Source organism: Podospora pseudocomata (genome assembly GCF_035222375.1).
Source record: "Podospora pseudocomata strain CBS 415.72m chromosome 2 map unlocalized CBS415.72m_2, whole genome shotgun sequence".
In the NCBI taxonomy this organism is placed as follows: domain Eukaryota; kingdom Fungi; phylum Ascomycota; class Sordariomycetes; order Sordariales; family Podosporaceae; genus Podospora; species Podospora pseudocomata.
In genome coordinates, this window is record NW_026946365.1 from 1,627,507 (window position 1) to 1,640,997 (window position 13,491).

Genomic DNA, 13,491 nt, shown 5'->3' on the forward strand with positions numbered 1-13,491 from the left:
GAAACAAGGAAACTTGGGAAAAGAACACTCACCCGACACCCAGGCAGCATACAGTGTGCTGCTGACCAACAATAATAGCCCACACCTCAACCCGAGGTATGTCAGTCAAAACTCCATATCAGATCGAGCTTGAAGATCCCACAGGCCTGGTAGAGGCCGGGAGGCGGCATACGCCTCGTTTCGATTCTTTCTTTAGATAGCTCTAGTGCCACTCCCTCAGTGTCTTATCCGCACATGGAAACTTTGCGAAGAGCAATGCGGAGGCTAACAATAACGAGCTTCACACCCCACTAGCCCGGCATCAAAAAGAATAACCACAATAATAACACACACTACTTACTCTACACCTCTGCTCTCTCTTCTTCTCTCTACTACTATTCCTCCACCGTACTTTCAACCCCCCCAATTCAACCCCCGCCCTCGCGATACACACGGTCGTCGCTTTTTTCAACCAGCGCATCGTCACCACTGACCACAGCAACCCATACCCCGCAGCCCAGGCGCAACACCAGCGATCTTACCTCCATCCTCATCATAAACACCACCACCACCATTGCCCCCCAGAAAAACACTCAGCAGGACAGAGTCGCCGCCCGCCATGAGCTGGCAACCAAACCAGGAGTCCCTCGGGACACTCGCGACATGTCTCCGGGACTCGCTGAGCGGCTTCAACAAGACCGCCCAGAAGCAGGCCGAAATTGTGAGTTGCGATGGTCGCTGTGGGAAAAAAAAAAAAAAAAATATTGCTGGCGCGCCCAACTGACTGGAGATTGCCGGCGCAGATGCTCACGCAAGCGAAAGCGAGTCCCGATATCAACAATTACCTGGCATTCATCTTTTCGAGTGCCACTCCAGCGCCGGGCACACCGGTGCAGCAGCCCACCGAATGGCATGTGGTCCGATCTGCTGCCGCCATCATGCTCAAGAACAACATCAAGAGCAACCTCAAGGGAATCCCCGAAAGCAGTCTCCAGTTGATCAAACTGGCCATTCCTCTCGGTATCCAGGACACCAACTCTCAGATCCGCAGCTTTGCTGGCAACCTTGCGACCGAAATCGTCCGTTGTGGAGGACTTTACAGCTGGCCTGAGCTCCTCGAGGTTCTGCTCAAGATGATTGGCAACGAAGGAAACCAGTACTCGAACGAGGCCCAAGAAGGTGCCATGGCCGCCATGTCCAAGATCTGCGAAGACAACACCAAGGTTTTGGAACGGGAGCAAAATGGCCAGCGGCCGCTCAACATCCTTCTCCCCAAATTCATCGAGGCTACCAAGAGCCCCCTGCCAAAAGTCCGCGCTCTGGCCCTCAAGGCCATCAACGAGTTCACCCCAAGGAAAAGCCAGGCCATGCTCAACGTTATCGATACCCTTCTCCAGCATTTGTTTTATCTCTCCGAAGACAAGTACCCCGATGTGAGGCGAGAGGTGTGCCGCGCCTTTGTCCGGCTAGTTGAGACCCGGCCCGACAAGCTGCTGCCTCATATCGGAGGTTTGGTCGACTACATCCTTACCCAGCAAAAGAGCGACGACGAGGAGCTCGCCACAGAGGCGGCTGAGTTCTGGTTGGCTGTGGGCGAGCACGACAATCTCTGGCAGGCCCTTGATCCCTACCTCGGCAAGATCATCCCCGTGCTTCTGGAATGCATGGTGTACAGTCCCGAGGATATTGCTCTCTTGGGAGGCGCGTCCGACGACGAAGACGAGGAGGATCGAGAAGAGGATATCAAGCCAAAGTTTGCCAAGAAGAACTTGAAGCGCGGCGCTGCTGGTGCTGAGGAGGGTGAAAGCCAGGAGGACAACGGCTACGAGAAGATGGCCGAGGAGGGTCTGGAGGAGGGCGAGATCGACGACGAAGATGAGGACGACGACGGCGATGAGAACCCTGATGAGAAGTGGACCCTCCGCAAGTGCTCTGCGGCAGCGCTCGACGTTTTTGCTGGCGATTTCGGCGGCAAAGTCTTCCACTCTATTCTCCCCTATCTGCAAACAAACCTGAAGCACGAGGACTGGCCACGCCGCGAAGCTGCCGTGCTTGCCCTCGGCGCCGTTGCCGATGGCTGCATGGGTGTTGTTGTGCCCCATCTGCCGGAGCTTGTCCCCTACCTCATCAGCCTCCTTGAGGACCCGGAGCCGGTGGTCCGTATCATCACATGCTGGACCCTGAGCCGGTATTCATCATGGGCTGCGAGCCTCACAGACGGGGCCCAGAAACAAAGTTACTTTGAGCCCCTCATGGAGGGCATCCTTCGCAGGATGTTGGACAAGAACAAGAAGGTGCAAGAAGCGGGTGCCTCAGCCATGGCCACCCTTGAGGAAAAGGCCGGCAAACAGTTGGAACCGTACTGCGGGCCGATCATCCAGCAGTTTGTTCTATGCTTCAGCAAATACAAGGACAAGAACAGATGGGTTCTCTATGACTGCGTCCAGACGCTGGCCGAGCATATTGGACCGGTTCTGGCTCGCCCCGAGCTTGCTGGCCAGCTCATGCCCACCATCATCGACAGATGGCAAAGAGTACCAGATCAGTCGCGGGAAATGTTCCCCTTGCTAGAGTGCCTATCCTACATCGCCATGGCGCTCGGGGATGCCTTTACTCCTTATGCCGAGCCGATCTTCAACAGATGTGTCAACATCATTCACCAAAACCTCGAGCAGTCCATGCACGCCAAAACAAATGCCAACTTTGATCAGCCTGACAAGGACTTTTTGGTCACCAGTCTTGATCTTTTGAGCGCTATCATCCAGGCCCTGGACAACGCCAAGGCGGCAGAGCTTGTTACAAGAAGCCAACCGGCCTTCTTTGAGCTCTTGAGCTTCTGCATGGAGGATCCTTCCGACGAGGTGCAGCAGTCGGCCTACGCCCTGGTTGGTGACTGCTCAAAGTATGTCCCCGAGCAGCTGAGGCCGTTCATCCACAAGATCTTCACCATTCTGGTCAAGAAGCTCGACCTGGACGACATCTTGGACGAGGAGATTGACAGCAGCTTTAGCGTTGTTAACAACGCCTGCTGGAGCGCCGGCGAGGTGGCGATGCAGTTCAAGGAGGAGATGGCGCCGTTCGTACCAGAGTTGCTGCGGAGGTTCGTCGAGATCATCTCCAATCCTGGTGTGCCTGGCGGCGTGGTCGAGAACGCCGCGATCGCGTTGGGCAGACTGGGTCTCTTCCATGCCGCCATCATCGCGCCTCACCTTCCCAAGTTTGCGCACGAGTTCCTCACCGTCATGGACGAGGTCGACACATCGGAGGAGAAGGCGACTGCTTTTAGGGGATTCTGCAACGTCGTCGCTCAGAACCCACAGTCGATTGAGAATGTGCTGCTGGCTTTCTTTTCGTCGATTGCGAGGTACCAGGACTTGAAGCTGCGCAACCCCATCAAGCAGGAGTTGCATGAGGCTTTCTTGAGTGTAAGCTTTCTTCCTTGCATTGGTTGTTGTGTTAGATGCTAATAAACACGACAGGTCCTCAAGATCTACCAGCAATTGATTCCGGGGTTCGTCGATTTCCTCAACAAGCTCCCGCCACAAGACCAGCAAGCACTCAAGACGACATATGGTCTCTAGGATCAAGGTTATTGCCGTGGCAGAGTCTAAGCGCTAGCTGCATTGTGGGCTTGGATTCACCAACGGACGGTGAATGTCATCGGGGTTCGCGAAGGGTAGATTCTCACCATCATTGCTACTGCTGTTGCTACTGCTCTGATCGTGTATTCTTTCATGACGAGAGAGAGATGAGTGGGGATTTAATAGAAACACAATGTGTCCCTGGCAGCAGCTCATAGGTACCCCCATTCTTGTTTCCCGAATCATCAACCCAACAACACATGGCACGTTTCACGAATGAAAATCATGTCCCCCATCCTCTTAGCGGAAGAAACATCATTACATAAGTAGATAGTCCGGTTTTTACTCTTTTCTTTCTTTCTTTTTATTTTTTTCCAGCTTTGCGGACTTTTCAAAAGGAAAGAAGACAGAGAAAGTGTATACCATACCCTTGCGCTCTTTTTTTGATGGTGGTTAATTTGGAGTGATTGATGGTTTTGGTAGTAGGTAGGTTTCTTTGAGATTGTTGATATCTTGATGGATTTGTTGCGTGTCTTTCTTAGGTAAATGGTGTGTGACTTTTGTGATTTTTTTTTTTTTGCTTGTGAGCTGGAGTGGGGAGATGATGATGAGTTGGTTACACAGTGAGGGTGTTGAGTTGTGTTCAGCGGAGGCAGAGTCGGGGTTTGTTTATTTCTACCAAGTGGAGAGCAGGTGAGGGAACGATAAAGAAGAGGAAGCATTTGTGAAAGTAGCGAAGAGGGTTGGCAGTGTCATTAACGAGAGGGTGTGGACTTTTGAAGGTGGAATAGGAGAGGAGGGAGGACACTACAAAGGGAGTTGGGCTTGTGTGGAAATAGGCCTCATGAAAGGATGGGCAGAGGAGGTGGATAAAACATTGAAGGAAATGTAATCAAAAGAGGAGGAACATTGACAAGGCAAAAGCATTTGTCATGGGTGGTGGACCTGATTGGAAGGGTCAAAAAATGGTAGATGGTATTTTTCTTTCCTCGAGTCTTTAGATAGGAAACAACTTTAGCATAGCACGACAACAGTAGATAGGTATATAGCGTTAGGTAGATAAAAACTTTACTCGGTGTTTTGTAAATAGTACATGTAGTTCATCTACTCCAGATAATGTCCCTTTTCCCCTTGCGCTACTTTCCTTTTAGGAATCCAACCCCTTTCTTGTTGCACATACCTGAGTAAATAACCACCTACCCATTCTTCTTGCCCTGGAGCTAGGACACCTTCTCCACAGATGCCCCCGAGTGATGTTGGTACCAGAACACACCTTGGAAAGGTATTCGGTGTCCTACCGACCTCTGTCAGATAATGACTTTGGAGGTGTCTCTACAAGTTCCACAAACCATCTACCAACCTTGTTCTGAGGATGGTCAGCCGACATGCCGTCCAACGATCTGCTTAATACCAAGGGAAGCACGACAATCGCATATCAAGTGGTGCAACAATATACAATAGAGAACTACAATTTCCTATATTCCTTTCCCCTTAGTATTCCCCTTACCTGAAACCAAAACCAAGTATTATACAAAGGTCAACAGTACCCTATCAAACAAATTCTATCATCCGGCATCCGGCATCCCTCGAGTCCATCACCTCAAACCCTGCCGTTGCTTATCCCGCTTCCCAGAACCTCATCATTCGCCTCATCCCCCACCTTCCACGTATGCAACAACATCTTCTCGACAATCTTCACACAAGTCCAGGCGCAGCCAACGGCGAGAGTCCAGGCCGAATCCTCATGGACATAGTTGTGAACGACTCAGATACCTGTGCAAGTGTCGGGACAAACTTTGTGGCTCTCCTCCTCCACTTCTACCTCAGGGGAGTCAAGTATGAGGCTGAAACACCAGTTTTCACGCCGAAAGATGGATTCTATGATGGCGGTTCCGCTGTCTTGAGGAAGCACAGATCCCCGAGCAGGAAATAACTACTTGTCGCCGGCGGGTGTTCGTGCTCCGAGACCACCAGCATTGACGATGATGTCAGCTCGGAACTCACGCATGAGTTTTTCCCCCTGTAGATGAAGAATCTCCCTTGATCTCACGGGTCGCGGAGATTGCTTCCTTGAACCTGACGGTCTTCATCAAGAATTCCATAGCGGTATGAGTGTCTATAGCCGGCGCCTCGTGTCTGTAGCCTCATTTCAGCCTAACTGGGCCAAGATAGTTTGTTGCACTCGGGGCGTCCTCCCATTTTCGAAACTCGAATGTATTCCAGTCTTCAAATGGAAGGCTTCGATAACCAGCCTTAAACTTGCCGCGGAAGTCTCCATACCCGGTGTCCAGGCGCGCAATAGCTTGCAACTTTCTGTGGTGTTCGCGCGCATTCTCCTGAGTTTGGCTGTCAGCCCCCTGCCTGCTATCCTTATGACTGTGATGGGAAGACTGATACAGTGCGATCATTCTGGCTCCGAACTCTTCCAGCTGACTTTTCTTGGCTAAGTGCTCATAGAACAGAAAGCTGTGCATCGCCCACAACCGAGCCTGCGCGGGCTCGGGGAACGCGACCGCAGGAGCCCGGTTCTCTGACAAGCGACGACCACTTGGGGGGTACTCCCACAGAGCTCCAGCAGTCTGAGAACACATAGAACCATCCTTGTTTGCATCCTCCCCGTACCATTCTTTGGCAGCAACCGAGACACGATAACCCCTATCCAGAAGAATCCAGGCTGTCATCAATCCACTGACACCACCTCCGATGATGAGGACCATCTTGTTGTTGTTTTTGTTGTTTTCGGTGAACTCTTGAGCGAGTCGATTGGTAGCACCAATGATAGAATCTGCATCAATCTATGAGTTTCATCCCTCTGGTACAAACATCCTCGGCATTCTCGAGGATACTTTGCTTCCGTCGGTTTGAAGCCTCAAGCAAGCATCACAAGCCCCTTGGGTGGCACGCGTAATCCTGTGGGAGGAACTAGCGGCGGTGCCCAGCAGCTCCGCGTACTCCCGAAACTTGCAGAAACCGTAGGAGCATAGTCATTGTAGTCTTGTAGTCACCAAATATAACATCATTGGCCCTGGCGACGATCGACTTGGAAATGTTGATGGCGGAGTGGTGATAGTAGGTGGCGGGCTTGATCAGACGGTCAGTGCTGGCTCCCTGGAAATCATCCGGCTTGGACAGGAGTGTTTCTTGTTCAAACTCTTTAATGAATGTGTTGAGATAATCCATAGCCATACAAGCCTTACTGTAGACGATCTGGGTGTCCTGCCACAATCCATGGGAATCACGGTCTTCTCTGGCGAGCTCGGCATACGAAGTCGAGCGTCTGGAGAGCGAGAGGGCACCTGTCCCGTCCTTAGATGGGAGTGGGACTTGGATGATCGGCATGGTTGCTAGGTTGGACTAAGTGGATGAAAGCCGTAGAGTGCAAATGTGGGGAGGCATGAGTTGTGATGTTGAACGGTGGGTGGTTGTCGAGTATGCTTTTTCTGACCAATCCAGATGATCATCAGATACGACCAAAATAGAAAAAAGAGGTTGGTTCGAAGTTTGGGAGGAAGTCGTGAAAGTTTGTTTGAGGGAGAATTAATGAGGGTGCGTGGTGAGGTTGCAGGAGTGACTCGGCTCGACTCTTGCAAACCGTTAGTGGTTTTGACAATGTGAGAGCCAGTTTTCGAGAGAAGAAAAATAAAAAGGTTCTCCAGGAATAATCAGGCATCAGTGCGAAATTGTTCCTCAAGCCAACAGTATTGCGCAATTGCTCTAGGGCTTGTGGGCATGTTTGTTCCTTCCCGGGTTGGAAACCAGTCAGTCGCTCTTTCCCTGTGGGAGCAAAGGGCATGAAAACATGATCCGTCAAGTGGAACTGTGACCACACGGCTACCTGGACCGCTGCAGTGATACAGTTGATCTCACAGTGAGAGGTTACAGGTATTTTAAGATGGCCTTTCAGCTAAGGCCAGTGATGCGTATGGTGAAGGACATGAAAGCAGACATGCGTTAACAACACCGTAGTAAGACTTCGAACCCAGGGATTCACGCCATGGGTTCTTTCATATATCAACACGAGCCCAAATTCAAGGTTATTCTTATTCACCGCAAGATTTGCGTACTCAGGGGCGGGCAAGCAAGTCAGTAAACAAAGGAAGACGTACATAGCCCAGTACTTGCCGATTCTGTTCAAGGTGCCATTAAGCGACTCGATAACCCAGTTCTTACCAATAAAAACGCATCTACGGCAAGAAATATTTCCGGATGTATGATAAGAATAGGAGATCAATAAAGGAAGAGATTTCAATGTTCAAGACCTCATCAAGCTTCTCTACAACCCAACTCTTGACAACAGAACACACCTCCAGGGCAAGAACATCTACATAGCGAGCATTGGAGGTCAAGATTTCTGAGGAAGAGGTTCTCAACTGTACAGCTTAGAGCACTATCAAGCACCTCAATATCCCAGCACTTACATATACACGGCAGGGCATAATCTCCAATGTATGCCGCATTGGATGTTCAATGAGGAATATTTATATCTCAAGGGTTTATCCATCTTACGCTCCCAACTATCGAAAAAGAGGGGGTGGATGCTTTCGCTGAGCAAACCCCACATATACCTAACTTCCAACCCCTGTTTACAACAGTCATCCAGTGAAGAAGCTGCGTGGCGCAGCGGAAGCGCGCCGGGCTCATAACCCGGAGGTCACTCGATCGAAACGAGTCGCAGCTAAATCTTTTGGTAATATTTTTTTCCATCCCTTATTTTTTTCACCCTGATCTCCTACATACAATCCGTCTCTCTCATTTGTGCTCATTTTTTTAGCATCACGAAATTGCAAAGGAACTCATGTTTTGTCCAGAGTTTATTTCTTTATATTATTAATAATTAGAGATCCTCAGGCATCCGCCCCTTTCCGCTGTCAATGTCTACGCTATATCAACCATGCTAGTCGTCATTCCGTGAAAGGGCAGAACAACAAAACATGATCAGCAACATGATAGCAGGGCAAGATGGCCTCTCTCCACACCCAAGCTAACTACAACATTAATCAATACAGCTCATCGACCACACGCTATAATAGTGATCGCTGTACCCCACCCTTCCCAAGTCCACCACCCAATCCCTCAAGAGTATACGCCCGGTACTTTTCTTCCCTTTTGCTCCCCGCTGAAAAAACCAAGCAGAGAAGCCAAATCAAAACAAAAAATCCAACAAGACGCCATTCCAATGCAGATCCTGAACACCGCAAAACCAAAAAGGCCGTGTACAGAAATGTTCCCTTATGGTTCCCTCCCAAAAGGAAATACAAGATTAATAGCCAGAGACCACACATACACACACAGAGAGAGAGAGAGAGATTAAAACCCTTCCCAAAACGATAAACAGAGTCCAAAAAAAAAAAAGCCAAAACAACAGATGCTATGCAGTTGGGTATCAGGATCCAAAACCAAAAATGCCGAAAAAGGAGTGTGTGCCTATGCCGATTATATGCAGGGTTCGTAAAAGGAGTGTCTAAAAGTTGGGTATCAAATCCGTTCGATCCGGTAAAAGTAAAGGAATGTCTATAGTTCGTTGTTGCTGGACCAGCCGGGACAAAGGAGCGTCGGTAGATATGTGTATCGTAAGGAGCGTCGTGCATGAAAAATGCAAGTATTAGGTAAGTGTCGTTGCAGTCGTAAAGGAGCGTCGTGTGCATTGAGAAAAATGCCGTGGGATAAGCTGCGTTGTGAAGATCAAGGTTGTGATCGCCAAAGGAGTGTCGTGTACATTTGCGTCTGTGTTGAAGCGTGGAAAAACAAGCGAGAGTGCGCTCCGGAAAAAAGAAAACGAGAAACGGAAAAGCGAAAGTGGGGATAAGGATGGGAGGTTGGGGGCAGATCATGGGCTACATCATCTTTCCCTTTCCCTTGATGTCATCCTGAGGAGCCGTGAGGGCGGGAATCACGGTGTTGTCGAGACTTGGAAACCTAGAATGTGCTGACATCACTGGCGTGGCAAGCAGCGGCGTGAGGGGTGATTCTGGAAGCGGAGGGTATTGAGCGGGTCCGGGACTCAGATAGGGCGAGTGAGCAAAAGACGAAGACGGAGCTGACATCCATGGCTGCTGGTCCTCCTGTGGCGTGTGGTCTAATGTTGTGCTCGAGTAGGAAGGCCTGGTCGTCATCTTGTCAATCACCTTTGACTTGTGGATTTCCAGAGGCTCCTAGGCCCACGTGGACTGGATTGGAGAAGAAACGAACCCGACACTGTAGCGGTGGCTGGCAGGACCCATGACGGGAGAGGCGGCTGAGTAGGGGACCGTCCAGTTTCCAGAATCTTCGAAGTCGCTGTGGCCGGCGTCGCCAAAGTCGCCATAGACGCTCGAGACGGGACTGTAGGCGCCGTAGGGGCTAGGGATGTTAAGATACTGCTGGTTGCCAGAGTGAGGGAACGGGGATGACAGCTGCAGAGGGCTGACGGCGCTGTTGGGAACAGACAGGTCCTCGGTGCTGTAGCTGAATGACACGCTGTCTCCATAGAAGTACTCTGGAGAAGCAGCGGGAACCATGGCCGGTGAACCGTCGTTCATGTAGAAGGGCGGCGCCGTGTACTGATGGAATGCGGGCGTGTCGACAGGATGGGCCCAACCCATGCGGGAGCGGAACTCGTAGACTGTGCCGAGGGGGTGATCCATGAAACTGAGAGAGGTCTGGCCCCTCTCCGAGCTGCTGAGACGTTGATGGATTTCCTCGATAGGCTTGACGGTAAGGCTTCCAAAATAGGCAGCACCAATGTCGGGGAAAAGACGCTCCATCAGCAAAGCGGCCGTGTAGTAGTGAGCAATCACGACCAACGAGTTGGGGGAGCAACTGCTCTGCTGCAGCATATCGACAGGAAGCCAGAACAGCCAGGTGCGCAACGCCCTAAGGCGCTCAAACTGCTGGTGCAAAGGCTGGGTCAAGACGATCTTGCGAGAGCCCTTCATGAAGGCAATGAGCTGCGTGATGGGCTTGGGGCTCTCATGGCTCTGCTTCAGATGGTGTTCGAGCTTCTGCAGCTGCTTCAGAGTCCGCTGGTAACTGTCCATGTCGGCAGCGCATGGCTGGCTGGGCTGGTGGTCCGGGGTGGGCGACGGAGGGCCGGTAGGGAACGTGCTGCTCTCGGCGATGAAGTCGCCAAACAGGGACTCGTGTTTCCAGGATTCCATGGCATCGATAATCTATTTCGTCCGAATTAGTCGGGCGGTCGCGGGGGCTTGGCACAACCTTTTTACTCACCGTCGAGGTTCCTTGCATGAGTTCGGTCCAGCTCTTCCTGTATCGATGTCAGCCCTGGTCGGTGTAGCCCGGATAGCTGCAGCATATTGCTTACCAATCCGTGGCTTGCCACGACAGCACGAGCGAAGCCGCCAGGATGGCGTCGGAGTTCTCCCTCGAGAAGCAGCCGATGGCTTCCTGAAGGCGGTTCAGCGCAATGCCCCGGTGCTCGTAGGCCATGTTGCCCACCAATGGGCAGTCGGTCAGGTGCGCAAGGTGCGTGGCGGAAAACGCCAGCAGCGCATGCAAGACATAGTCGTAGGTAGCACCGATCTGGATGATTCTAGAAAAAAAAGAGAAAAGGGGCACTTGGTCAGCAAGGACGACATGGGATGGCATGTGTCAGGGGTCCAGCCTTACGTGGGAATCCGCCGCGTCCAAAGCGTGAAGCCATTGGCATTGAGGCTCTCCATCTGCTCGCTGATGGACGCAACATGGTGGATCAGCCTGAGCTGGTCCAGAGTCAAGTCACAGGGTGTCGGTGCAGGATAGATGTGCGGGAATGGGAACACCCCGGTAATCTTCCACTGGTTGATCTCCTCCTCAATCTGAGGGGTCCACATGAGGTCGGGCTTGTCAGGCGAGCAAGACCTCTCATCAGGCTGAGTGATGTCGTTGTACGGGCAGCGGACCTTGTGCTTGGTGCAGTTGCGGCTGAAGCTAGAGTTAGTCATTTGTCTCTGAATTTTGAGGGATAAGCTAAGCGTACCATTGAGGGAAGCTTTCATCACATCTGATGTGGCGGCGCTTGCTGTGAAGGTTGTTAGTGAAAACATGCCTGACTGCCAGGCTCTCGACTCAGCTTACCAAGATTCACATCCCTTCCGGGACTTGGTGTGGCTCCGACGAGGAGGACCACCACCGGGACCGGCCATTATGCGAGATACTTTGGAAGATTATGAAAATGAAAGAACTGAACTGGCTGTTAGCCTCCAAGCCAAGATGGAAAAACGAGAGACACCTGAAGCCAGGTGGAGGAGGTCAAGAAATGGGTTGGGGGTTACTGACATAAATCAGAACACACAGTCAGTGCAGTGCGTCCTGGATGGGATAGCGAACGTCGTGAGATGCGGTTGGGGAGAGGCGCACAAAGTAGTGTAAGGCTGACACTATATTGATGTTGAAGGACAGCACAAGGCTATGTCCCCGCTTGGCGCAGACCTGGAGGCGGAGCTTGGAGATGGGTAGCCGAATGAGTCAAAATGCCGTGCGAGAGAGAGAGAGCCTGGTTCCTGAGTGGAGATGCGTCGAGGAGGCAAAGGCTACTGCTGCTGCTGCTACTTGCTGCTACGTGTGATGATGGTACGGTAACTACTGGTGGCGGTGATAGAGTTTGGTTTGGTTTGGTTTTCGAATCTTGTGGAGATTCTCTTCCTTTCCGGGCCGTTTTCCTTCTTCCTCTTCTCTTGGTGTCCTTTTCTTCCTTCCTTTTCCTCAACAGCAGTCAGTAGCGATCGTGTGGTTGGCTGGTTGGTTGGTTGTATGCTTTCTAGAGTGTGTTTTTGAGAGAGATATGCTGGCTGGATGATGATGTTTCGGGATATTGCCTCAATCCTCCTCTTCTCTTCAACACAACAAAATAAAAACAAAAAAAGAAACAAGCGAATGACAGGAGTCGACGAGGACTTCCTTGGGGTGAGTGCAAAAAGCGAATGTGAGTGGTGGAGATGGGCAGCGACGAGGGCTGATTCAGCGATGGTGATTGTATCTGGAAGATCAAAGAGAGGCGGAGGATGGGGCCGTCGGGGGGACTGCAAAGTTAAATAGCACCCCAATGCACGTCCTGGCTGGGGACAGGACAGGCCGCCCTGTCTGCGGGCTGCGGGCCAGCACCTGCCCACCTCCTCACCCAAGAACACCCACAGCAAAGCGCACGCATTGCCCCATCGGGAAAGGAAGCCTGCCAAGCCAAGACATCAGGGCTACACCATGTGCTGGCACCCCACCATCTAGCTTCCCTTTCCAGCTAGACCGTCCATCCATTTAATCGCTTTATTCGTTAATGTCCCCCCCTCCGTCCCATCTCCATCACTGCTCTACCTTAGCTCCCCCAGAGCCCTCTCCCGAACGGCGTCCTTGTTGAAACCGACGACAGCACGCCCCGTTACCCGTCAACTGGACCTCCGACGGGAGCCAAGCCCCGTTGCTATCAACCACACCTCACCCACTGGACTAGACGCCGAGGCAGCGGACACTTGTGGCGGTTGTCTTTTGTTGAGCACCTTAATTCGTGCCAGCCAAAAGTAACTTTACTCTGTAAATCCTAACCATTTGCCATGCCTCGGATGGTGCTTAGAATTTTAGAATGGTGCTGAGAAACCCATTCGACCTGGGCCCGTGCAGCATCTCCTTGTGCCATCGAAGCGCTGTGGAAGCTGCCAGCGTCCAGCAGCAATGCCGGGCCCATGCGAGCGCCGTTAACCGGGTATGCTCTTGTGTATTGTTTCTCTCCCCTCTGTGCTATAAAATCCCCAAGAGGCAAAAGTGTGTGCAGTAGGTAGGGGCCATGCTCATGCCATGGCTCCCCCCGCCCAATCCATGCTACGTTAACTCAGAGGTCCAGTTGTGCGGGAGGATGGCCCAGCATGACGACAGGCCAGACGGCAGCCGGCCCCAATGTCAGAGCAGTGAGTGACAATGAGGGGAGCATTTTTTGTGGGATTATATTAGCGGCGGGCACTAAACA

General features: G+C 51.7%; 3 protein-coding genes and 1 non-coding gene across 4 annotated transcripts; 2 read left to right on the forward strand and 2 right to left on the reverse strand.

Annotated features, from left to right (window-relative positions):
* Window positions 1-598: 598 nt before the first annotated feature.
* On the forward strand, window positions 599-4,673 carry QC762_203610 (uncharacterized protein; the record flags this gene model as incomplete). The annotated part of the gene is made up of 3 exons (XM_062887256.1): window positions 599-700; window positions 783-3,404; window positions 3,459-4,673. The coding sequence occupies 3 exons, from the start codon at window positions 599-601 to the stop codon at window positions 3,558-3,560; spliced, it is 2,826 nt and encodes a 941-aa protein (XP_062747054.1). The 3' UTR covers window positions 3,561-4,673.
* Window positions 4,674-5,704: 1,031 nt separating this feature from the next.
* QC762_203620 (uncharacterized protein) lies at window positions 5,705-6,277 on the reverse strand (the record flags this gene model as incomplete). The annotated part of the gene is made up of 1 exon (XM_062887257.1): window positions 5,705-6,277. One exon carries the CDS (start codon window positions 6,275-6,277, stop codon window positions 5,705-5,707), a length of 573 nt encoding a protein of 190 aa, XP_062747055.1.
* A 1,889-nt stretch (window positions 6,278-8,166) lies between these two features.
* On the forward strand, window positions 8,167-8,238 carry QC762_0034680. Its single transcript has one exon. It is a non-coding gene; the product is annotated as a tRNA-Met (tRNA).
* A 118-nt stretch (window positions 8,239-8,356) lies between these two features.
* On the reverse strand, window positions 8,357-12,586 carry QC762_203630 (uncharacterized protein). The gene is made up of 7 exons (XM_062887258.1): window positions 11,814-12,586; window positions 11,613-11,718; window positions 11,515-11,556; window positions 11,166-11,459; window positions 10,861-11,088; window positions 10,767-10,803; window positions 8,357-10,708 (listed from the first exon to the last, which is right to left on the reverse strand). The coding sequence occupies exons 2-7, from the start codon at window positions 11,678-11,680 to the stop codon at window positions 9,713-9,715; spliced, it is 1,665 nt and encodes a 554-aa protein (XP_062747056.1). The 5' UTR covers window positions 11,681-11,718; window positions 11,814-12,586; the 3' UTR covers window positions 8,357-9,712.
* Between the last annotated feature and the right edge of the window lie 905 nt (window positions 12,587-13,491).